We start from the raw sequence: 22,635 nt of genomic DNA, 5'->3' as shown, positions 1-22,635 counted from the left end.
GGTCATGGAACTCTAGTGTTATATGTAATTGATGAACTTCCTTGACAGCACCTGTAGATAGTCATTCCAACAAGTTGATTGAGGGCTGCATTGATCCACCATCGGCAGCCGTACAGGTACCGATTTGTGGTTAGGATTAAGTTAGATCCAGCTGATATCCTGTCGAGGTCACGACATATTGATTAGGCTGTCCACAGGAGCTGCAAGCCACATGTATCAGGCTTGATCATGGATTACCTCATGGGAGGAAGCTTGCTTGTATCTTCATGACTCAGAAGAGCATAGTGACAGGACGAGAGACACAAATCCAACAAAATATCTAGATTGATAACTTATCACTATATGGTATATTTTTACGAAATATGCAGTCACATATGTCGTACGACGGTGATTTTTATGTCGTGAGATTTTTTCAGGGAAGTTATGACAGAACTAGCCATCCGCAAGGATTCACAACAACGTTTCCTTCACAAGACCGCATTGCGACATATTCAGTAATGATCCAAAAATATTTCAACAAGTCGTACAATGCATGTGACAATTAATGACTTGAAAAGTGCTTTCCCGTTAATTTTGTGTGTGTAGAAACCACAGGTCTCTACACAAGTCCCTTCATGATCAACTGAACTTTCCACCTTATAATGAGACATTTTGATTAAATTCTCGATTGCAACAGTGATGACCTCATCTTCTTACAGTACATCAGTACAAACGACCATCGACCTTTATTGCACTCTGAGCAGTACTGGAGCCGCAAACACGGCATTATTAGAATCGCAATTAGTTTGAATCGAGTCCAACACAAGGGCAATATATACGACCAAGACTCCGAAGTGTTTGAATCTTCCATACATGGTAAGAAAACACGTGCAGAATTTGCTTCCTATGACGGTAATTATTAGCTTAGAATGAAATGGTTCGTCATGTAGTGATGCCCCTGAAAAGGTCTATAAACCGAATCATAGTAACCAAATGTTTTTATCGATAGCGGTGCCTATCTATCATTTGGCACAACTGGTCTGACTGCTCCCGACCTACCGCCAACCTTGGTTAACCGGTGGTCGGGAGCCATCACGGTTCCGCAATGTGTAACCGGGGCTTAACGTCCAGCATTCAGGGATTTTTTCACGAGTTCATCGCCAATACGTTGTTCTGGGCTGTGTGGAATGAAAATTAATTTGCAGCTAAAGCCCTCAAACATACAATGCACATGCTAAACCCTGGTCCTGCATCCATGCATGATATAAACAGCAAGGCATATTCGGTAGGAACAGAAATAGAACTGTCCATGTATCCGGCCGGACAAAATGTCCAAGGATAGAGCTTTGTATCATACACAGGCTCTGTTGAAGTCTTTGCTCTTGGATAGCAATCAAAATGCAAATGCTGCCGAATTGTCTTCTATTATTCTATCAATTTCGAGAAAACCATTTCCTGCTTATACCTTATAAGAATGTATGAGCTTATACAATTACACCAGTAAACAGGACACGTCCATCTGTGTCGATCAAAATGCCATGTTGGAAACTGCATCTCGATAGGTGGCTAATAGAATAAGGCAGTTATAAAATGTCAACGGATGAAGATAACAATGCCCTTTCACGTTGATAAGCGGGATGTATGACCATGATATATTGGTAATAATCAGTATTCTATGAAAGCTGGTTTGATGTGAAGATAGATTGACGGTTTGAAGAAGTAGCTAAACTTTCTTGTTGATTGCTTAAGGGCGCGAAGTCTCCCAGATATGGAGTGAATGTTTGCATTTCAAAGATGATGCCTTGAGTTGAGCGGATGGTCTAACCACTTCCAAGTTTTATCCAGTTGCTTGAGTAGCTATTACCTTGCGTATTTAACTACCTAGATGTCTAACCTTCATCAACGTATCAAAGCCTTTAGTTCATTCTTCAGGAGAATCAAAGCTGGCATTGCCATTGATTGAGTGGCCACCAATAACATCACTGTACTAATCTCGTATGGCCCAAATGGGGTTAATGTTTACCAATGGCGGCAGTAATGAGCCAGATGGCACCAACAAAGGTGGAAACGAGGCTGTGGGCATTTAACGTGATTTGTGGCAATGACTCGATTACCACTATTTCGCCTTTGATGGCAAAGCTGTTAACTCCATATGTGTGCGCAATATATTTGGCCACCAAGGTAGTTACTGTCCTTTAAATGGGCTCTTGGGTTTCATTACGATCGTTGGTCAGCTAAGCAAACATAGTTTATTTGGTTTAAACTGAGAGTAGAACTTAGGGAGCATTGGTGCATCAACAATGATAATGGTTAAGAGATATTTTTCCTTCTACCGTGTTATTATATTTCACGATTCTTGTCGCCTGGACGCCAGAAAATATCTATCGTGTAAATATTTCAGAGATTGCCGCTGATTGGGGGTTTGGCAATACAATTCTTGTTGCTTACATTCCTAACACACACAACTGTCATCATCTCATCTCATCTCATCTATCCCTAAGTCTAACTATTTGACCCTTGTGGGCCCCATGAAGATATGGCAACCAGCTTTCTCCACCCTTCTCGGTTTTCTGTGTTTCGTAGTGTTTCAGTGAGTGTCTTGCTAGCTCATTATCTGATATCATCCTCTCCTCGTTGCCTACCTCTCTTTCTTCCTCCCCGGAACGTTCCTTACCTGACAGATTTGGCTAGCCCCAATGTTTTGTTTTACTCTATTCCGCACTTGAGATTCGGTCTCGGTATGTGATCCGAGGAATCTTCCGTCTGTGGTCTGTATGATGTTCCTCACTTTTGCTGTCAGTTTTGGTGTAGGAAAAACCGAACACAACGCCCACGAGCAGGAACGAAGATCTAAATCTGACAAGACTGTCGGTCTGACTGTTTGAAGATCAAGCGACCGCCAACCGATTACGTATGCATCTTGCAAAGCTCAGTCAGCTATGATTGATGTTACTTAAAGATATGTGTATATACGTTGATGACGGTTAGACATCCAAGTACTAAGATACGCTAAATATAACTGAAGCAACTGGATATGATTTTGGAAACGGTCAGACGTTTGTGCATGTAGCTGCTGTACGTGGATATTGCGTGTGGATGCCATCATAAATGACAGGCTGAGGCGCCCGCTTAGAGTTGAATATTATTAGAAGTTTTAGAACGTACGAAAGGTCACCTCTGTCAAAATTGTATCACCGTATACAGTTATAGGAATATAATCCCAGATCTTGTTCTTTTCAACGTGTAAAGTAGCAAGTTGTAAAGTATAAGATTTCTACACGGTTTTCTCTCTTTGTAAATGGCCACTGGTTCCTATATATAGTTTTCCGTTACCGTTCGTTCTGGAGAATATTCCCCTATGCCTAACTTGATCAAATATCGGGACACATTCCGGGTCATGAGCACTTTTTAAACAGTTATGTACGAATTGAATACATCTTCGTCATATTCTGGTTTAACTGTACGTAATGTCATAGCCACCATCTTGCAACAATTGAAACAATTTATAGACTTGGATAAAGTCTGCGTTGAATGCAAAGTTTTACTTAGTATGTCATCCTTGTTTTACAACCTATTGGACGGACCTGAAATAACTCAGGACGTCAGGAGCGGTTTATCACTCGATGACCTCAGGCCTCATGCATTCAGAGATAAGGAAGTTGCGTGTATGTAGAGTGTTAATGTGACAGTGCAGTAAAAGGACAGTCCATATATAATCCGGACGTGCAACAAAGGACGGGGCAAAGATATCACGTCTCATGATAGTGATAAACTGATATGGAACGTCTTTGTGTAGAAAGGCTCCTCGATGAATAGTGAAGACAGAATCCACATTTTGTGGCCGCTAAAATTACCAGCAACAACAAACGTCTTCTGGCAGATTGATTAATGATTCTGCATTCTTCATGATTAGTCATTAAGGGATCTAGTGAAGGAGGACCAGTCTTAAGGGCACGGGACAGCCTAACGCCGCCTTGAAAAGACTTTTACACGCTTAGTTATACACACAGTCATGCACAATATACAATCCTCAGGACTCTAAGGGAGCCCTCTACTTACAAACATTTTAGTATGCGCTATATTATATCTGTGCTTGAAGTGTTTGCATGTCAACAAGAATGACAATATTTTTGTGAAAAGTCATACAATGTATGTTAGCTGTTTATGCCCCAAGAGTCAAGGTCAAGGTAGTTCAATATCATTCATTTTAGCTATCTTGAAGCAAGTGAAATTTATGGCAGTAAGTAACGCCTGTTAGAATAGCTGGGCCGTCTCATGCAGCCAAGACGTCTACCAGAATACAAATACACGAAACAACTTTCAGATACGAGAGGTAGGCTCTAACATGCGGCAGTAGCATACACCAGTTGCTCGCTGATTTTGAGAAGTATGTGTAAGGGAGTTTGATAACAATGAAAATAGATATGTGAATAATTCAAAACGATATAGCCCCTAGTCTTCCTGTATTAGCTGAAAGTCCAACTGTACTTGCAAAATACATTAGCAGGTACTCTTATTTGCCTTGCGGTATTGATTCCTCTTTGCAAACCGGATAAAGATATGAATATTTGATCAAGTGATACGGGATATTGTACTCGAAGCAAAAATCTTTCACATTAATTTGACATTTTAATCAATTTTTGCTCAAAGGTAAATGAAAATTCAAGGAAATAATGTCTTAGAAATAACCTAAGTAATTATCGGTCTTTAAAGGGGGTATTGTACTCAAAGCAGGAGCCCTTCGCATTCACTTGACATTTTAATCAATTTTACTATTGAATATAGATATCTTAAAAGTATTGAAAATAGTGCCGTAGGAATAATCTAATTAATAATCAGTCTCTAGGTGATGAAACGCTTGGGCCCACAGAGCATCTTATATGCTGGAAACGATTTAATAAAAAAATGCAATGTGTATGGACCATTTCAAATTGGGTTAACACGATCATAATACGCTGAATAATCTGGCGTAGACTTTAGACAGCCAGGAAATTGATAGGGATTGAACTCCCAACCTTTAGATAGAACTGGCAAGAAGTAATCAGATTTTCCTTGCTTGATGTGGGCCTCAGATAGACGATTCGCAACTTGAGGGAGAGTGAATAGCGATAAACTGCCATTCGTTACAGGATTCCAATTACACGGACCTTTTAATGTGCGTTTTGAACGGGTCAGCTAGAAGAAACTGGGTCAGAGGAGTAAAGAAATACGTGGAAAGGCTTTGTGCTTGTGATCAATGAATTTTTCAGGGATTAAGTCAAATTCACAGGCCCTGGCATCACCAATGTACTGCGATACAACGTGATACATAGTAAAGAGACTATGTTAGGACTAGGGGAAATGTGTTTTCGGTTATCCGCCTGACCCTAGTGAAAACCTGCCGACCATAGCTTTTTTTTTGTTTGACCGCTAGAAAAAAACATAAAATTTTCGAAAAGAATGATATTGCAAGTAGTCTTGCCAACTTTAACACATTGTTCTTCTGTATAATCATATTACAGTAGTAGTAGTAGACAGCCTTCCTTCCCAGGGATGTTGAAAATACATTGTCCTGAAACATTGTATTGTTAAACTGTAACTGTATTCTTCGGTCGAAGAAACAAAAATAAACGAAATGAGAATCGATATCCATACCTGCAGACACTAATTTTTTCGGGACCGTAACCGGATACACAGCGTTTCTTTCCCTAGGCCTTACAATACATGGCGGCCGCTGAAAGACGACTTACTTGATGTATTGTGATAGGATCCATATGAAAGGAAAGAGATATAGTGCACGGATGATTGCTATCGATCGACTGCTTTCTCTGGAATCTTCAAGGGATTAACATTTTGCTCATCGGTCTTACTTTTCCCCTCTTATCTTTAGAACCCTTGGAGAAGATGGTTTATAAGTAAGTTCATGTCATGGAGACTCTTCATTGGGGGCAGACATGAAATGTAAGTATTGATAACTGTATATTGACAGAGGTAGTTGAAACGCAGCCCAAATGTTCTGTGTCTGCCGACGTCACAGTAATTCCTTAGCTTCCTTTCTAGGAATACAACCCACTTTACCTGTCCTTGCTTATGTCCATTATACCTTGATGTATGTAGCTGTGTTTGTAGTTGGGTTCACTTCAGTTCAGACCATTGTAGTGCCTAGTGGCACATAGTGTAGCTAATGCAAGTTTCCTTGATGTTTAAGTAGCAGGGTGTTGTTTTTTTTTACAAGAAGGGGTTGCTGGCTTTTCCCCTTAACGTGACCGAGGCACCTTCTGGAACACGGAACACCCATTTTACGTCGCTTCCGAAAGACGGGTGCAGCCCCGACCGAGATGTCCCCAACCCAGGATAGAAGCGGGGTCTCCCATTTACCAACTAATTGTTATTGGAACCAGAAAGTCCATGTGAGGCTGCTACCAGTTGAGCTACAGGACACACCTCGATGTAGCTGAGGGGTTGCCAAAATATTGACAGATACGTAACTTTGGCTTGGGCAGCAAAGAACTCAGTGTAGATAAATTTACAAAGATATTCATCAATATATATATGTAGCTATTAGGAACGATTTTGTGATATTCAAAGCTTGACAGCTCGAGAGTGGATGGTTATATAAAGGTCAGCAAAGCTCCATATAATATGATATATAATGCAATAAACTGGTAGTGCCCCACGGTAAGAACCAATCATTCAGAGAGAAATGACATGATAAGAGGAAAGTGAACTGTATCAATCTAATAAGTTTCTTCAGGGAGTTGTGTCATCAATGCAACCTGTACCTTAATATTGATTCAGTCTGTATACCTCAACATCAGTTGAATCAGCGCCACTATACCTGTACAAATTGCCAGATGAGAAATGCGGGAAAGGCAACAGAACTGAAATTATTATATAAGCAAATTGAACAGAGTTAAAGCAGGTAAAAAAAAGAAGTACCAGAGAATTCACAAAACATATCGGGCACGGAAACGTATATGGTAAAAAACTAAGAAATGAAAAAATATCATCATTTTAAAAATCAATGTAGAGACGATTACGTTGATTCAGGTCAAATATCTACTAGGTAGAACATCACATAATGAAAAAAAGAAAGAAATATAGATAATACGTTTATTACGAATTCGTTCCCCCGGGCTATTAGCAAGCAAGTAAGAAAAGAAACATGAAAAGAGCGGGAAAAATGTGGAACAATATAGTATGTGTCTGCTCTAGTCGAAATTCTGACTCTAAATTCTAACTTAGTTAATGGGTTTGACTTCTTTTTCTGAGACACTGGAAGACGAAGGTTCCCACTTTTCCTGCAATGTGTGGGTTCTGTGATGTTAAAAGGAGCGTATTTTTCTCTTTGCAAACGCGGAGAAATTAGGATGGAATTTGGTAGCCTTTTTGAGAGCTCCTCACTTTCGTATATAGAATAAATCAAGCAACTCCAAAAAATCTCTTATGATTCAGAGATGATTACTACTACTAATGGCGTTCCCAACGTGCCCGTGCTCATGAGATGGAAGTGCCGTGAAACAAAACAAGTCAGGAAAGTCAATTACCCGGTAAGAGACTCGCGTTATCAGAAACAGACTACTTTACCCACCCCCGCACTTTGTGTCAGACTCCTATTTGTAGTGATAAGACGTCCAGCGATTTCAACCTCAATTATTGAACCTTATAGTGATGCCAACACGGGGAACAATGGGTTCTTCTTCTCCACTCAGCCCTGTCCTCCATCAGTGAGCGAAGTTCTGCTTTAGTGATGTTCCTGAGCCCAGCATCCCTTTTCAAGTTGTTGATGAAGGTTGTGCGTTTTCTGTCCCTTTTCCTCCCTCCCTCAGTTGGCTCCCAGAGGATAAGCTGACTGGCTCAGCTCGGGATGTCAGACTCAGTGTCCAGCCAGCGCCAATCTCCGTTGCCTTATCTTCTCACAGAGTTTAGGGAGTACAGAGTTCGTCATAAGGTTCTCCCAACCTCAGGCAACTGCTATATTAAAGTCTCGCTTTGTGTAAGGTGTAACTATCATTATGGACGCATTCTACAGTATTTCCCTGCTCTTTCAAGATCATGATCACTCATTAGTAATTAGCAACATACATGAACTCGACTGGTTTTTCTTTAAATTTTGTTTTCCTCACAGCATGATCCATGCAAAAGGAAACTATATACGTCTATTGAGCCCTCGTAATGTGAACGTGGCGCATGCAGTAACGCAACTCCTCTGCTTGGCCATATGGATCAAACACCGTGGTTCCGTGGGCCGGAGTTCGATCTTAGGGTCGGCCCCAGCTCGGACATGTCGTAAGGGATTCCATTCGTCATTTCGGATGGGGAGGTAATGCCGGCGGCCCCGCGTATAAGGGAGCTTGAGGGATAAGCCTCAGGCTAGATGCGCGAGCTGTAGCGAAGCCGCATTGCACTACTAGCTGACGTTGAAGCGTCATGCTTCGTCCCCAGTCTGAGGTTTGACCGCTTCACCTTTAATGCGGACTCACGAAGTGAGGCCCATTAAAATGTCAACGGTAAGCCACCCAGGAGTTAAGAAGAGCTCGTGAAAGTATGTAGGGTCGAGCCCTCTGTGGTGTTTCAACCCATCATGGCGACGCGTAGAGGAGAGTACATTGTCTGTGCTACCTAGAGGGACATCATTGCAACACTGTCGGGGATGGAAACAGAGAAAGCGAGAAAGAACGTAGAAAACTTTTATCCTACACCAACAACTCTTTTCAACATAACTGCTAACACTGCTATCAATAAAACACTATTCAGATAAAAAAAAGTAAGCAATACATACAAGTATAATAAAAGTGAGCAGCAACTGGAAATGTAAGAAACGGTATATTTTAGGTAAAGATAGATCAAGGATGTGCACCTTATATCTGATAGCATTTCCAAATATATTAATGATTGGTCATACAATACGTATAACAATACCTTATACTTAACAATATTTTAAGTTATATTTTCCTATCTCATATTCTATTATTTCATGACTTTTATATAAGACCGATTGAATGCAAGCTGTTTTCAGTCAAGGTCACTTTAATTGCTCGCAACGCCTACTCTCTGTAAAGAGTTCTAACGTATGTGGATGAGGCTATTATAGAAAGCCCATCTGCTTCATTGAGAAAGAGTGCCCATTCAGCAGAAGAAATGTGGTTCAGAAGACCTTATCCGTTAATGGGGTTCTCTACTTCTTTGGTACCTAATCCTTGTGCATAACGTTTTGGACATTAAACCGGAGGAAGGCAATAAGCGCTCTAGTTTGCCACATTAAGGGGATGCCAGGGGGTTATTTTATATGGGTGCATGTTTGATCTTGAGACTGGGTGGCGACACTGGCTGATTGCTGTATGTTTGCAATAAATAGTTACTCAAGCAACTGGATAGATTTTGGAAACGGTCGGAAGTTTCAGGCAACATCCGCTACTTTAAATATCTGTAAATCAGCAGGTTTTAACCAAAAGCTATGAATCGATGTGCTAATATGGTGTGGAACATTTTTTTTAGATATGATCATCCCTGTCTTGTCTTTGTCTTCTTTTATTTCCTATTGTAACTATCTAAAATTTGTTTACTATATTGTTACCATATCAATTCATAGTTGTTGTTGAAAACCTGTTGATCGACAGATCTGACCGTGATTTTGGAACAATATTTCAGTTGCTTGAGTAACTGCCTTATTGCGTATCTTATTACCTGGATGCCCAAACTTTCATCGACGTGCTGTATGTTTGGATGCGGGATCTGATGTAGCGTTTATGTATCACTGATAATGATCTGTGCATCTTTGCCACATTGATTGTTGAAAATGGGCTTTTCTCCCGGAGCAGATAGTTATTTTCAATCTCGTTTTATAACAGTTTTTTTTATCGATGTTAGAAAAAGACTACGAATATCACACAATATATGTGGTTCTTTCAATTTCTATGGATTCTCCAAAAATTAAGGATGTAGTTCACAGCTACCACTAAAAAACATAGCTTGTCCCAAACACGAAGTTCCACTGCAGTACCATAACAAGCCTCTAAATCTAATCATCTCAAGGTCTTGACTTGATCTACCCACATACCAAATATGAAGACAATCAATTCAGGCCTTCTTGAGCTATCGTGTTCACACACAGACAGATACACGCACACACAGACGCGCGCCCGAAAACATAACCTTCTTGGCGAAGTTAAATGATCCACTTAATCGTCTGTGATGACAACAATGCCTCCCCGCTGACAAAAGAACCTCATTAGCAGATTTTACAATCGAAGATTCAACCACAGAGGTCACGCAACCAACCAAAGGTTGTCCCATTATCGTGAAGGGTAATAAATAACATGGGGAGGTTATTTATCGGGGACGGCGTAACGTGACCCTATCCACAAAGGAGAGTAACATTATCAGTAGTGGTTGGGACATGGCAAGGCAGCAATGAAGGGACAACCAGGTAGGGTTGCCAAGGCTATTCTGATCAGTTCATTGGATAGGGAAAAGCGTTAGATCAATATTTTTGCTCAGGTCAGATTATGTTTCGAACTACTTTATGATGCCAAAGTTCTTTTCATCTCAAATACAGCCAGTAATGCCATCTGAGTAATGAGGCTGTTATGGTGCCTTTTAACAGATATCGAAGCTCGTCCTTGAACACGGGACCCCCAATGATAATTAGTTGGTTTCACGTCCCTTCCGAAAGATTAATGCAGCTCCAACTAGGATGCCCTTCCCCTGATTCGAACTGGGGCCTCCCAGCTACCATCTACTAGTAATTTGAACCAGGAGCTCTACTTATTTACTCTAGGTCCAAGGTTGTTTCATTACCGTTTACGATAAGTTGAAGCGATTGCCCCGAGTGTCAATATCGCATGGTGAAGCTGAAGTAATATATCAGTGGCAGTGGAGGGGTCCAGGGACTGGTATGAACAGATGTAAACCACTCAGATTTCGACACTTTACAAGACCGCCTCCGGCGCCCTGTATACCTTATACCCATAAGACTCATGGTACGGAATGAGTATCAAAGCGACATTGAACGGGGGTTGATAGTGTTTGTGTGTTCGCAGCTCAAGATCCTTTTGATGCATTTTATATGTACTTTGTCCTGTCGTCTGCTAATATAGACGAGGTGATGCACGTTGAATTTGGGCACCGTCGCAGTATTTTTTACATTTGCTGTAGGTAATGTAATATTACAGAACGACACCTCCATCTTGAAGGTGTGGTACAGTTCACAGCTGGTGCTGGGTACGATTACCTACTCTCCAAGCAGAGGTTAGGCTCTGGCTTGGTACGTCGCCTTGGTTTAATATACTGCCTAGTGTTGCACTAAGGTATGGTCCAGGTCGGTGGCAGCACTTTTTGGGTGACTTAAAAATACTACTTAATGTTATGTATGGCTCTTGATTTTTCCTCAAAGTACGATAATTTATGCAAAATTTTATGACGTCACGATGACGTAATCAAAAATTACAGGCCACATCCCTTTTTTACAAAAGTGGTTCCCCCTCCCTAACGATTCAATATACAACGCTAATATTTTGAGGAAGGATACATGATAGTGATTCAGTTCAATTGACGGGCTCTTTTTAAGATATCTCTTTGAAAAATTGATTTTTGGTGAATTTTTTTCAAGATTTTTAGGGATACCATCTCCTTTGGGCCCTCCCTGCCCTACGCAACATGTCGTGCCTTATGCCGCCCATCGGTGGCAAGTTCAGGCGGTAAACCTCGCAACAGCGTTCTTTTTTGTGCCCATCTTTACACAGTTTTGCCACAAAAGTGCCTTAAAAATCATGTTGCTGGGGTAGTAGTTGTGAAATTGGCATTTAATGGTCGTAAAAAGACCCAAAACCGCCGTTTTCCTCCTGTTTTTCACTCACCCGGGCACTTCCGGTAAAATGCAGGTCAACGACCTCTGCGAACACGTCATTTGACACGCAGACGCGCGAAAAACAGTTTTCCGGGGGGAGGGAAGAATGTTAAATGACCTTTGACCTGGCCTGGCACTGGCCCCTGATTGGTCAGGCTCTTACATCAAGTATCGGCACCCGAGTAGGGTGTTGGAAACTGCAACCTTACCCTTACGTTTGCGGTCAAACAGTAACGCATTGTGAGAAAATAAGGCCAAATAACAAAAAAACCCAATATATCTACCAAATCAGATGGGTTTTCTTTTCAAACTTTTCTTTTGAAAACTAAAACTGCCTGCCACCGACCTGGACCATACCTTAAACAAGCTGGACATCAAGAATGGAAACAGATTGATTTTACGGAACTTGTTTTCCAGGTAATTACCTTAGCTCACACTGCAAATACCATACTTACTTCACGGAGGTGTGTGCCCTACACACCCTTATTGCAATTGCCGCGGGTGGCTTAAGCAGTGCGGAACTGTAGGATCAGGATCCGGCTTTACGCATCAGATCTCTCTAGAACACAATTCGTACCCGAAGGGCATACCACCTGATCTGTTAGCGATTAACGTCCACTTACAGTAATATACGAGAAGCCTACCAAAGCCCCCGAAGCACACAGGAAGACCCAAAATAAACTGTGATCTGTACAAGAAACGTGACTTTACCGGACTAAAGTAAAAGTTCGAATGCAGCAGTTACAAAGAGGATTTCGAAGATCACGCCTCCGTATGGATATTCCGTTCCTCGTGTGTCTTAATTGTAGTTCATTACTTATGCAAATACGATTTTGATTAACATTACATGTATCCATTAATTATAACCACTTTCTGTCACTCTACGGTGAACGTAAGTAGTATATGGAAAATACATAACTGCGAAAACAGATTGACACAAACAATGTATGTCCGTGCATCAACAGCCTTTTCCATTGATCAAATACTTTCTACTTCCTGTCACTGCCGCAAGTCTGACCTTTGGGATGAAAACCATATTACCACCAACTTCCTGTCACTCTACTGACAGTGTACTCAAATAATTACGGACACGCAAAAACATAACAAATAGACACACCAAGAACAAAGCATCCGAACAGGGAGGCAACACATGTGGATAGATACAAATGGGTGGGATAGGAGTAATCTAAAATGGTGCAAGAACGAGTCTGATGAAAAACAGAAATTGTAGGCTAAATCTCAAGTTAAAGTCAGTCTTCCTACCATTGTACCGCCAGTTTTGGTCTAACCTAGCTGTACCTCCCTAACAGACACACAACAGGAGTTTGTCGCTGTGAGTCACCGCATCTGTTTTATTACCCGTAATTAATCCAGTGCCGGTGGCGTAAGCTCAGAGTACACACTATCTGGCTCTAATATCCTGCGCACTGCAAGACTAATTAAATATCAGTGTAGAAAAAACTTTGGTCCAGTCATAATATCTCCATGTCAACAAAGATCCGTCTACTACGTTGCCTTGTGTTATCAATATTTCTGTATGGCGCTGAGTCGTGGACACTAAATGCAGAAATAGTGAGGAGAATCAACGCGTTTGAAATTAACAGTTATCGCAGACTACTACGAGTGCACTGGACATCACACACCACAAACAAAGAAGTCAAGAAACGCGTATCCACACTCTGCAAGGCCCACTTGACAGTTTCTTGTCCTTAGTTAAGAGGAAAAAACTGCAGTGGTTCGGGCATGTGACTAGGGCAAAAGGCACTCTCTCACACACACACAATCCTTCAGGGAAAAGCGGAAGGTGCGCGGCCGCGGGGACGTCCCCGTCGGTCGTGGATCACAGATCTAAAGGAGTGGACCGGGCATTCAGCCAACCAGATGACCAGACTGGCGGAAGACCGCCAGCAGTGGAGAGCCTTCAGTGAAAGCTATGCTGCCCCGACGGCTGACTAAGCTATGGGAGAGAGTGAGTGAGTGAGTGAGTGAGTGAGTGAGTGAGTAGAAAATAGCATCCCCGTGCGTCAGAAACACCAAAGGCTATTAGAACAGAACACTGCGGGTGTGTGTGTTTATCCTAAGGTAGTGTCTGGTACGCAATGATCTAGGAGTAATGATGTTTAATAGTATCAATAGTTGCCACGGTAACACGACCCTTTCATCTTTTTATATGACCTGTTTTTCTCGTCTTTGCGATAATCCTAAATGTAGGTAAAGGTAAAGCAGGCATCCTCGATGGATCGGTCAATCCGTGGGAGAATAATTGTATTCTTACGCCAGAGCAACCTAGAAATGTACTCTGGCTGTTAATTTGTAATTCTGAAAATGACGAGTGATACAACGTGCCGGTATGGCTGGGATTCCTAACAGCATGTCAACGCCAGCTGCTGTCGACAGATAGACAGAACCGTCGGGCTTTCTTATCGGTGATAGTTCCACTGCATTTGTCTCTAAATGCAGTGTTGGACTACCGCCAAATGGACTGTATGATTTACCATTACACGTATATAGCTTCCAAACTACTTTGTGAACAGAGGATTCATTTTGGCACAGCTCTAGCAGTGCTATACTGTGATTTTTAACCCCGGCTCTGCTGCTATAAGGCCAAGGGAAAAAAATAAAGTTTTTCCGGTTTCCCGACTGACTCTAGCAAAAACCTGTCGACTCTAGCCATGTTTTGGTCGGCTACTGGCAAAGGTGGACGTAAAATTTATGACCCGGGTGATGAAATTCAGAACAAACCCCTAACATATATGAGGGCTTTGAACAGGTAACGTAAGAATGTGTACTGAAAATTGTATTTCTTCAGTTAATTGATATACTTGTACTTCTAAAACTCATTTCTGTATATTAATTGCAATACAGCGTTGAAAATATCATCACTTCAGTGCTAAAACTTCACAGTTAGAATAAATTTGTCGAAATCTAAAAAAAGAAAAAAAAAAGAAGAAAAAAAAGAGAATCCCCAACTACCGACCCCAATGTTTCCAGGACCGCACCCGGAGACAAAATGTTTTTCCCAGGCCCACCCTAAATTGTCAAAGCTATCGGCTGCCATGGGACCCAAAGTTGTATCACAGAGGATTGATTTTATTCATTAGTCGCAAAACCACGGAATATGTGGAATCAATGTGTGCATGCATTTTCAATTACCCGAAAGCGAGTATCATTGTCATCACCACCACATGGATATTTTGGCACGACTTTCTGAAATGCAATAAATTGCAAATACATGGAGTCATTTGGGAGTTTAGATTTCAAATAAGGAATCCCTATCAATCAACATTTGAATCTACAAATTATCAAAAGATGGTATGCAATAATAGTTATCAATATGCAAACATCATATAACCAAATATCACTCTCCACATTATCAAAAGATATTAGCAATGTAATAGTTCCTCCTTCGGTAAGATCCTCAGAGCGTCATAGGAATGTATTTTGATAATCCCTGGGGGCAGTTTTCTCAATCATACCGTCGGGACACAGGCCTAATGACAAATAGAGTGGCTAGTCGGATATGGGGGTGTCTAGTGACACTGGCTGTCCGAAAACAAATGTCTATCACGCCTGTGCGGTATAATTACATGGCCTAGGAAAAAAATGTTCTGGTTCCGGTTCTGAAAAAAATATGGTCGGTAGACGGAGATTTAAGACAAATGGATTTCGGCCAAATTGATCCAGCAAATACAGTTTAACATTATTATAAAGCCGGAAAGCATCAGGACACTGGTGTTTTCAAAACCATATAAAGTGTAATTAATAAGGAAAAACATTGTACAAAGAAAAGTATATTTTATTCAATAAATTGAACAAAGAAGTACAATGTCTACTACAAATTCTTACATCAACTGTTCAGAACAGAGTGTGAGATACAGGAAGTCTGTAAGAAAATTTCAAGACTTTTTGAATCTGCTTTCAATTTTCATTTATCAGAGGTGAGATCGAATATTTTTTGCCCCTTCCTAGCGGTTGGCCCGAAAAAAGGGTGGGGTCGATGGGATTTTGCTAGGGTCGGTCGGGTGGAAGGGCAAAATGTTTTTTCTAGGCATCCGCATTATGCAACCATTGCTTCAGTTGGTTTTTGTTCCTTCATCCTTGCAACCATTAGTCCTTGACCTAGATTTTTTTGGCATCGATACTTCTTTACGTCTCAACTGACAACAAACCTCTCTCTGTCAGCTTTGCATAGTAGTACGGAGCAGGAGATCCCCTCAATCAATAAATCAATGCAACCGAAACAACTGAATTAAAACTTGACGAATTGGGTCTGCCCCTTGCTGGTCAGCCTCGTAGACTAAGTGGTGACAGCTGTTGATACCCTACAGGGTGCCTGTGAAGCAGACCTTATGCTACGCAGCATAACTTAAACACTCAGCCTCTCCGGGGCCACGAACAATACATTTGATGTTCGTTCCAAATGCCGAAATGGCATAACCGCCCCACAATCCATAGAGACATTTATCATATAGGTCTCAGCTGATAACTCCTACGCGCTGTCGAAATTACACAATACACACAGGCTACCATAGCACTTACACTTAGCACACCTAGCACTTAACTGCAGCCCCATCTTACTAGGTCGGAGACCACGCTGCAAAGTAGCAATTAGACAGAGCTCTCAACGAATTTCATAGATAAACAAGAGTTCAAAGACCTCATACCTCAATTAATCAACGCTGCTTCAACTGTATATCATTTTGTAAAGATAACGACCCATTGAACGATATGGAGAAATGAATCACTCTTAATTAACTGTACTTCAGCTTTTTAGAATGGATGCTGACAATGCTAATTCCATAGACAGAAAAATGAACTGCTTATACATGTATGAACGAGTCATCCATTAAATGTATTCTGAGCTTTCATTAGAGAACTCAATCAAATCAGAAATGGTCATATTCACACTTCATATTCAAATTATTGATGATAATCCGTGAATAGTTTCATCAGGTTGGTAAGTCACTGAATAAAATGACTATTTTTACACAACCAATGGATTTATTCCACCGATGTTTTGGTGACCATCTGTCACCTTCTTCAGGGCAGTTCTGACTGGTTCCACATAGCAATGCAGCACAGGTGTCGCTGCTTATACATAACATTGATGATAATGTTCTTTATTCTTGTCAAGATCATGAGATGACGTCTTCACAAGACGCCCACGATCATATAGTAATAGATAAAGATATGAATATATAAATAAGATAATATAAAAGCATAATGGGAAAGCAGATGGTCGATTACTAAAAACAAATAGATGGTAATGTTGACACAACGGTTATGAAAAATAGGACATCTTTTATTCATTTACTTATTTATTTATTAATATAAAAGCATCTAGGTGACCCCTTCAGCCATAAGTTGATTTCCAAGGGGCCGAGAAACAAATGGAAACACATGGAATCAGACAAATGGGAAACACAGGAATATTTAACAATGTCACAGAAAATAACTCAACGGAACAGTGCATCATCTTGTTAAAGCATTCACGACTCCTCACAACTGTCGGACGGCGGTAGGTTTGCAGGCTGTATGACTAGACCTCACAAAATCTACGAGGATGAAGCAAGTCGATATCCATGACGCAAACGTCATAAAAATCTATGACGTCGGTATGTGTATCACAGATAAAATATTGTTTATGCTTAGCTACTCTGAAATTGAATCACGCACAGAATTTGGTAAGAATTGGGCATTTTGTAGCAGTGAACCTGTGTCTGTTACCTTTGGCCACTACATGTTTTTGAGTCTTGAGAGTTTTGAGTCTTTCAAAATGAAATTCTATCTCTTCCCACTCACGTGTTTGAGTACACTTCAATGAGGAATGCAGACCCTACTGTCTGAAGCTCATGCCGCATGCCCTGACATGACCACATGACTGTATTTCAAGCACCCAGGGAAGGATTTTAAAGAATTACTTTTATCACCCACGGAGTAGCATCACGACTGGCATCTTATTGTGTGTACAACTGGTTCCATATGATATTATATATTGAAATAGATGAAAGAAATAATTGAAAACGCTTACATTAGATACTACATACGTCAACTGAAAAGTGTGTTTTTAACATGTAGGTTTAAAAATTGTCTATGGTTATTTTTGAAGGAAAGAGTGAAATAGCGGATTACTAGACTGAGGATGGGTTGCTTCAAATGCTCAAGATCTTTTGTTCAATGTGTTGTTTTGAGGTAAAATGCTGATTAATAAAAGGTACAGATGAACAAAATCTTAAAAGAGAATTATCCTATTAGCGTATCTCTTGGCCAGTTCGACTCTTTTTGTAATTTTTCCAACATTTGGATATTTATTCACCATGAAAATATATACAAACGTACCCATATATATATATATATATATATATATATATATATATATATATATATATATATATATATATATATATATATATATATATACAGAAGAATAGTTCATTGCTTTCAAAATTTCTATAAATTAGACTACCGTTTTATTGTTTTATTTTTCAAAACGTCGAACAAGCTTGGCTTCAAATGATGAGGTATTTATGATATTTTATTGCTGAGTTCTTGGGAAAAATTTATGGCTTGTGACATAAACACATTCCAGACTCTATCGTTGAATACAATAAGATGTGTGGGCTTGGCGTACGTTGTAAAATCGCAGCTGCGTCTCTCGATTACGATTTCTATGGTGATTGTCATGGCATGAAAGCTACGGCAGGAGGCCACGGGCGAATGAAATAACTGTCTTGCCTCACCAAAAGCTAAAAACATTCAATAAAACCGTCAACATAGCTGGATTTGTTACGCTATCCATCAAGCCCTGTCAGATCTGTTTTCCACAGGAGGCAGATGAGACAAAATCTATTCATGGTCAAAAATATCACCAGTGCGGAAAAGCTACAGGTCTACGTTCATATAACAAGATAAGATGGCAATGTAGCTAGCTGACCTTTTATGGGAAAGCTTAAGTCATGGTTACACATAGCCGAACATGGCCTCCCGACCTTCACATAACTATGGTTGGAGTGGTTTGGGAGCTCGGTGGGCTGTAGTCGGCTGGTGTTCCGCTCGGTCGGCTGGTGTTCGGCCGCGCCAGCCGAATGTTTCGAATTTTTTTAAACATTCGGCCGTGGACTGGGGGTCTGGAATGGGTTTGCTGTTGCAGTGTTGGTTTGTTTATTTGTTTATTTTGATTGGTCAGTGGTGGTCAGGTTGTGTTTTGGAGTCAAATTTGACTCTTAATCTAAAACTGGTCAGACTGCTCCCGACCTACTGCCAACCTTGGTTGTCCAGTGGTCGGAAGTCATGTTAAGCTTTGTGTAACCGGGGCTATAGGGACAGGAACGGGACGGTTTTGGCACAACGATGTACTTGTAGCATGCAGTAGGACTTGATTAAGTGGTGTGTCCCCGAATGTATATGATTGCGCATAGCTATCTCGGGTATTCTATGTAAGTATACATCATAGTATCCCACCTCCCTGACACACAAATATTAGCTATTCAACACAATCTTTCAACACATTGCTTACTCTTGTATTGATGACCGGGTGTTTTACTGCTGAAATGTAATTAATGGAAGGCGTCATCAAAGGGAAGTGCCTTGTACGCCACGCATACCAGTCCTCGATAATGTGTTACACACAAAATAAATCTAATTTTCAATTTTCATTCTCGCTTCACTGTCAAAATATATTGTCCTATTTGAGTAGCGTTATTGACCAAACGTACCCGTGCTTTCTTTCTTCTACTGTACAGCACCATATTGGGCCATGTTAATTGTCAATGACATCTGAGAGTACATTGATAATGGCCTGTTTTGGAAGGAACTGAAGAACGAAATTCGTTTCAAATTTTATCCTTTTTTCACATGACAATGAATCATGTGAAGAAAATTCAGTGAATGAATTCCAGTCGTAGCAATTAAGATGTAAGTAAGAACTACACCACAACAAGTGATATATGAGTAAGACAAGATCTAGACGATTGATATATCACTAACGGAGATGTTGAAAAGCCAAAGCCTTTGAATGATCGACCTGTAATTTCTCTACGTCTTCATCTTCTGTGATCGTTTGAGTTGCCCACGACAGAAGTGAGTCAGATGTATAGATAGTCCTTGCAAACCCACCTAGCGGGACTTACAGATAAAAATCACGCCACTTACTCAGCCATTCATGTTTCCCGCTCTGAAGGTTCTCACAAGGTTATTCTTCCCCCTCACGCAATGCCCTTTGTACATGATTGGACGTTTTGCCGCTAAAATTATTGCAATCGAACCCGGTATCAAAGGACAATGGCCTTTCCATGTTAACTCTTTCGCGTGAGATTTCGTGACTGAAAATGAAGCCATTAATCCGATGCTGTTGCGTGTAAATCATTTTGGCACGGGCAAATGTGAAGTCAGCATTGCAGTCTTCTACTACAGTGCTTTATAAATACGATGGTTCCAGCGCAATACCTGTATAAAAAAACAGGCGTGATCGTATGATTCTAGCTCTGTGTACATCTCAACATTCTTACATTACCGAAGAATGCAAAAGACAGTTGGCATAAGATTAACTTTAACACCTCAGGGACGCATTGTCCTTGCCCTAAATATATCAACCTCTTTTATAAGTGAAAAACTGTGCGCGATTTCTGTCAGTTCAAAAAACGTAGCAATCTATGGCGACACATTTACCCCAGGGAAGGCTTGTACAAGTTTGACACGAGTAAAAAAAAAAAAAAAAGAAGATATATATTGTCCAAAAAGGGGCTAGCTTTGTGGTGTTTGGATGCAATTCGTCCGTTTATGATTTGATCTTGATGGTGCTGTATTCAAGCCTAGAGGCCGACTCACATTACGCACCGTTGACAACGTCTTTAATATTTCATGACTGGAGCAGGTGATGTTTCACCGGAACCTTGCTACGGTGTCCGGGAAAACGGAACTATGTTCATGTCTCTACTCCATCATCGTGTCTGCTTATTATACACGTCTAATTCATACGATTTCTGGGGCTATAATGTTCAAATACAATAATTTTACCTTAAGTTATGTCTATGACTATGAGTTTGGTGATCAGAGGTATTCTTGTGATACCAGTATGATAATGAATATAGAAAATGTAAACATTGGACAATGTTGTAGCAATCACAAACGGTTAACAAGGACAATTTACACCAAAATTTAGGAAATTATGTGCACGGTAACTTTGCGATCGATCGATAACTTGATCTACTCTGTAGAATTTAGAAATGACCTCATTTTTAGGCATTTCCCTACTATGAATGGACAACATGGTAATGTTGAGGAATGATGTGTGGAAAGCAGAGCTCACCTCACTGTCGTTGTGAATCATGTTGAGGTGGTACCCTGGGAGTATATCCTCCCGGTGGTTGACGTCGTGCAAGGCCATGAGCGCTGCGGGGAGACAAGCCTGTCCGCCCGACCAGCCCCCGCCCGTCATCGGGAAGATACCGCCGATGTACAGGTCTGTCTTCCCGGCCTTGCCGGCGTTGGCCCCCGGCAACACTCCTCTCCCGAACGCTAACCAGATCAGCACCACGGCCAGCGACACCATCTTGGAGGCTAGCTATATCAAGAAAAAAAAGATAGCAACCTCTCTGAAAGCAATTATATGCTTCAACTAAAGAAAAACAAAGTACATCGGCTTTATATCGCTAGCTGTAGGCCCAATATATAATCTCCGTCTCATAACGGCGGTGTAAAGTCCTTTGAATACCGATCGCCGCTCAACGGCCGTAGTTTCTGCCGGTTTCATGTGTGCACTCCCCCAGAACTGGTGACGTCACTATGTCGTCACACATTGAGCTAGAAAGGGAGCTGCCTAACATACATAAAAGATCTGGCGCTCAGGCCTTCCTGTCTACACTAGGAAGACAAAGATGAATGTAAAACCACCAAAGCCGGTACCTTGTAGACTTCTTTTGACTTGCAACTGACAGCCACTTCGGCGTTTAGGCCCGGGAATATGAATGAAGAGACACAAAGCTGCCGACGGGAGATTATAATTGATACAATGGCCAATCACCAAGTCTGTTGGATTGCTCCCGCGTGGTTTCGGCTTTAACGAGCTAACTGCAGTTTAGGATAACAGGTGGGATAATTGATCTACAGGGACCCCTGAGAGATGAAGCGGAGTTGACATCTTCCATGCTCACAGCATGTAACAATCTCGAACAGCAAGATTATGCCGTAAGAAATCTCAGGCATTCAGCCGTCAAATTAAAATCTAAGTTTCCAGCTAGGCCTGTTTCATCCTAAAATATCTAGAGATCTTTAAAATAGGTCCCCAAATCGCAGGACCTGATGACAAGAAAGTCTGACGACAAGAAGATATGTTATCATTTTAAAACATGGCTGGCCTCACAAGAAAATGGCGGCCTCAAAGTCGCGTTAGATTGAAGAGTTGCAGCTCCGTCTGAATGGGACAAACCAGTCAAGGGTGAAATAGGGGTGCCCCTTCAGCCATGTTATGCGGGGAAGCTTGTGAATCAAATCTCTAGCTCTGACATACTGTAAATGCATTTAAGTTCGCTTGGTTTTCATTTCGAGGCAGGGAGAAAATGGAGTCGGTTCGCAGTGGCTTTAAGATCGCGTTTGAAACAATAGTAGCGCTACAGAAACACCGGCAAGAAATGTTCGTGGTGGTTTTGTTCGCGTCGAAGAGCTTACCGCAAAAACCACGAACATAAAACCACCGCGAACATTTCTGCATTTACAGTAATGGCGGCACGGTATGGCTCTTGTACATGTAAATCAGAAAACGTGTGACAGTTCCATCAGTTTCTGACGCTTAACCCATCAAAATATAGTTCAGTTCATTTTTTATTCACTTT

General features: G+C 41.0%; 1 protein-coding gene across 2 annotated transcripts in view; it reads right to left on the bottom strand.

Annotated features, from left to right (window-relative positions):
- Positions 1-21,559, bottom strand: part of LOC136442235 (gamma-aminobutyric acid type B receptor subunit 1-like) — a 60,323-nt gene extending 38,764 nt beyond the window's left edge. For both annotated transcript variants that reach the window (XM_066438993.1, XM_066438994.1), the window contains exon 1: positions 21,114-21,559. In XM_066438993.1, coding sequence (XP_066295090.1) covers positions 21,114-21,356 — 243 coding nt within the window. In that variant the 5' untranslated portion in view covers positions 21,357-21,559. The remainder of the gene's footprint in view (positions 1-21,113) is intronic.
- Between the last annotated feature and the right edge of the window lie 1,076 nt (positions 21,560-22,635).

The sequence above is a fragment of the Branchiostoma lanceolatum genome, chromosome 9 (assembly GCF_035083965.1).
Source record: "Branchiostoma lanceolatum isolate klBraLanc5 chromosome 9, klBraLanc5.hap2, whole genome shotgun sequence".
Classification (NCBI taxonomy): Eukaryota; Metazoa; Chordata; class Leptocardii; order Amphioxiformes; family Branchiostomatidae; genus Branchiostoma; species Branchiostoma lanceolatum.
Note: the sequence above shows the minus strand (reverse complement) of the source record. Positions and strands in the feature narration are given on the sequence as shown.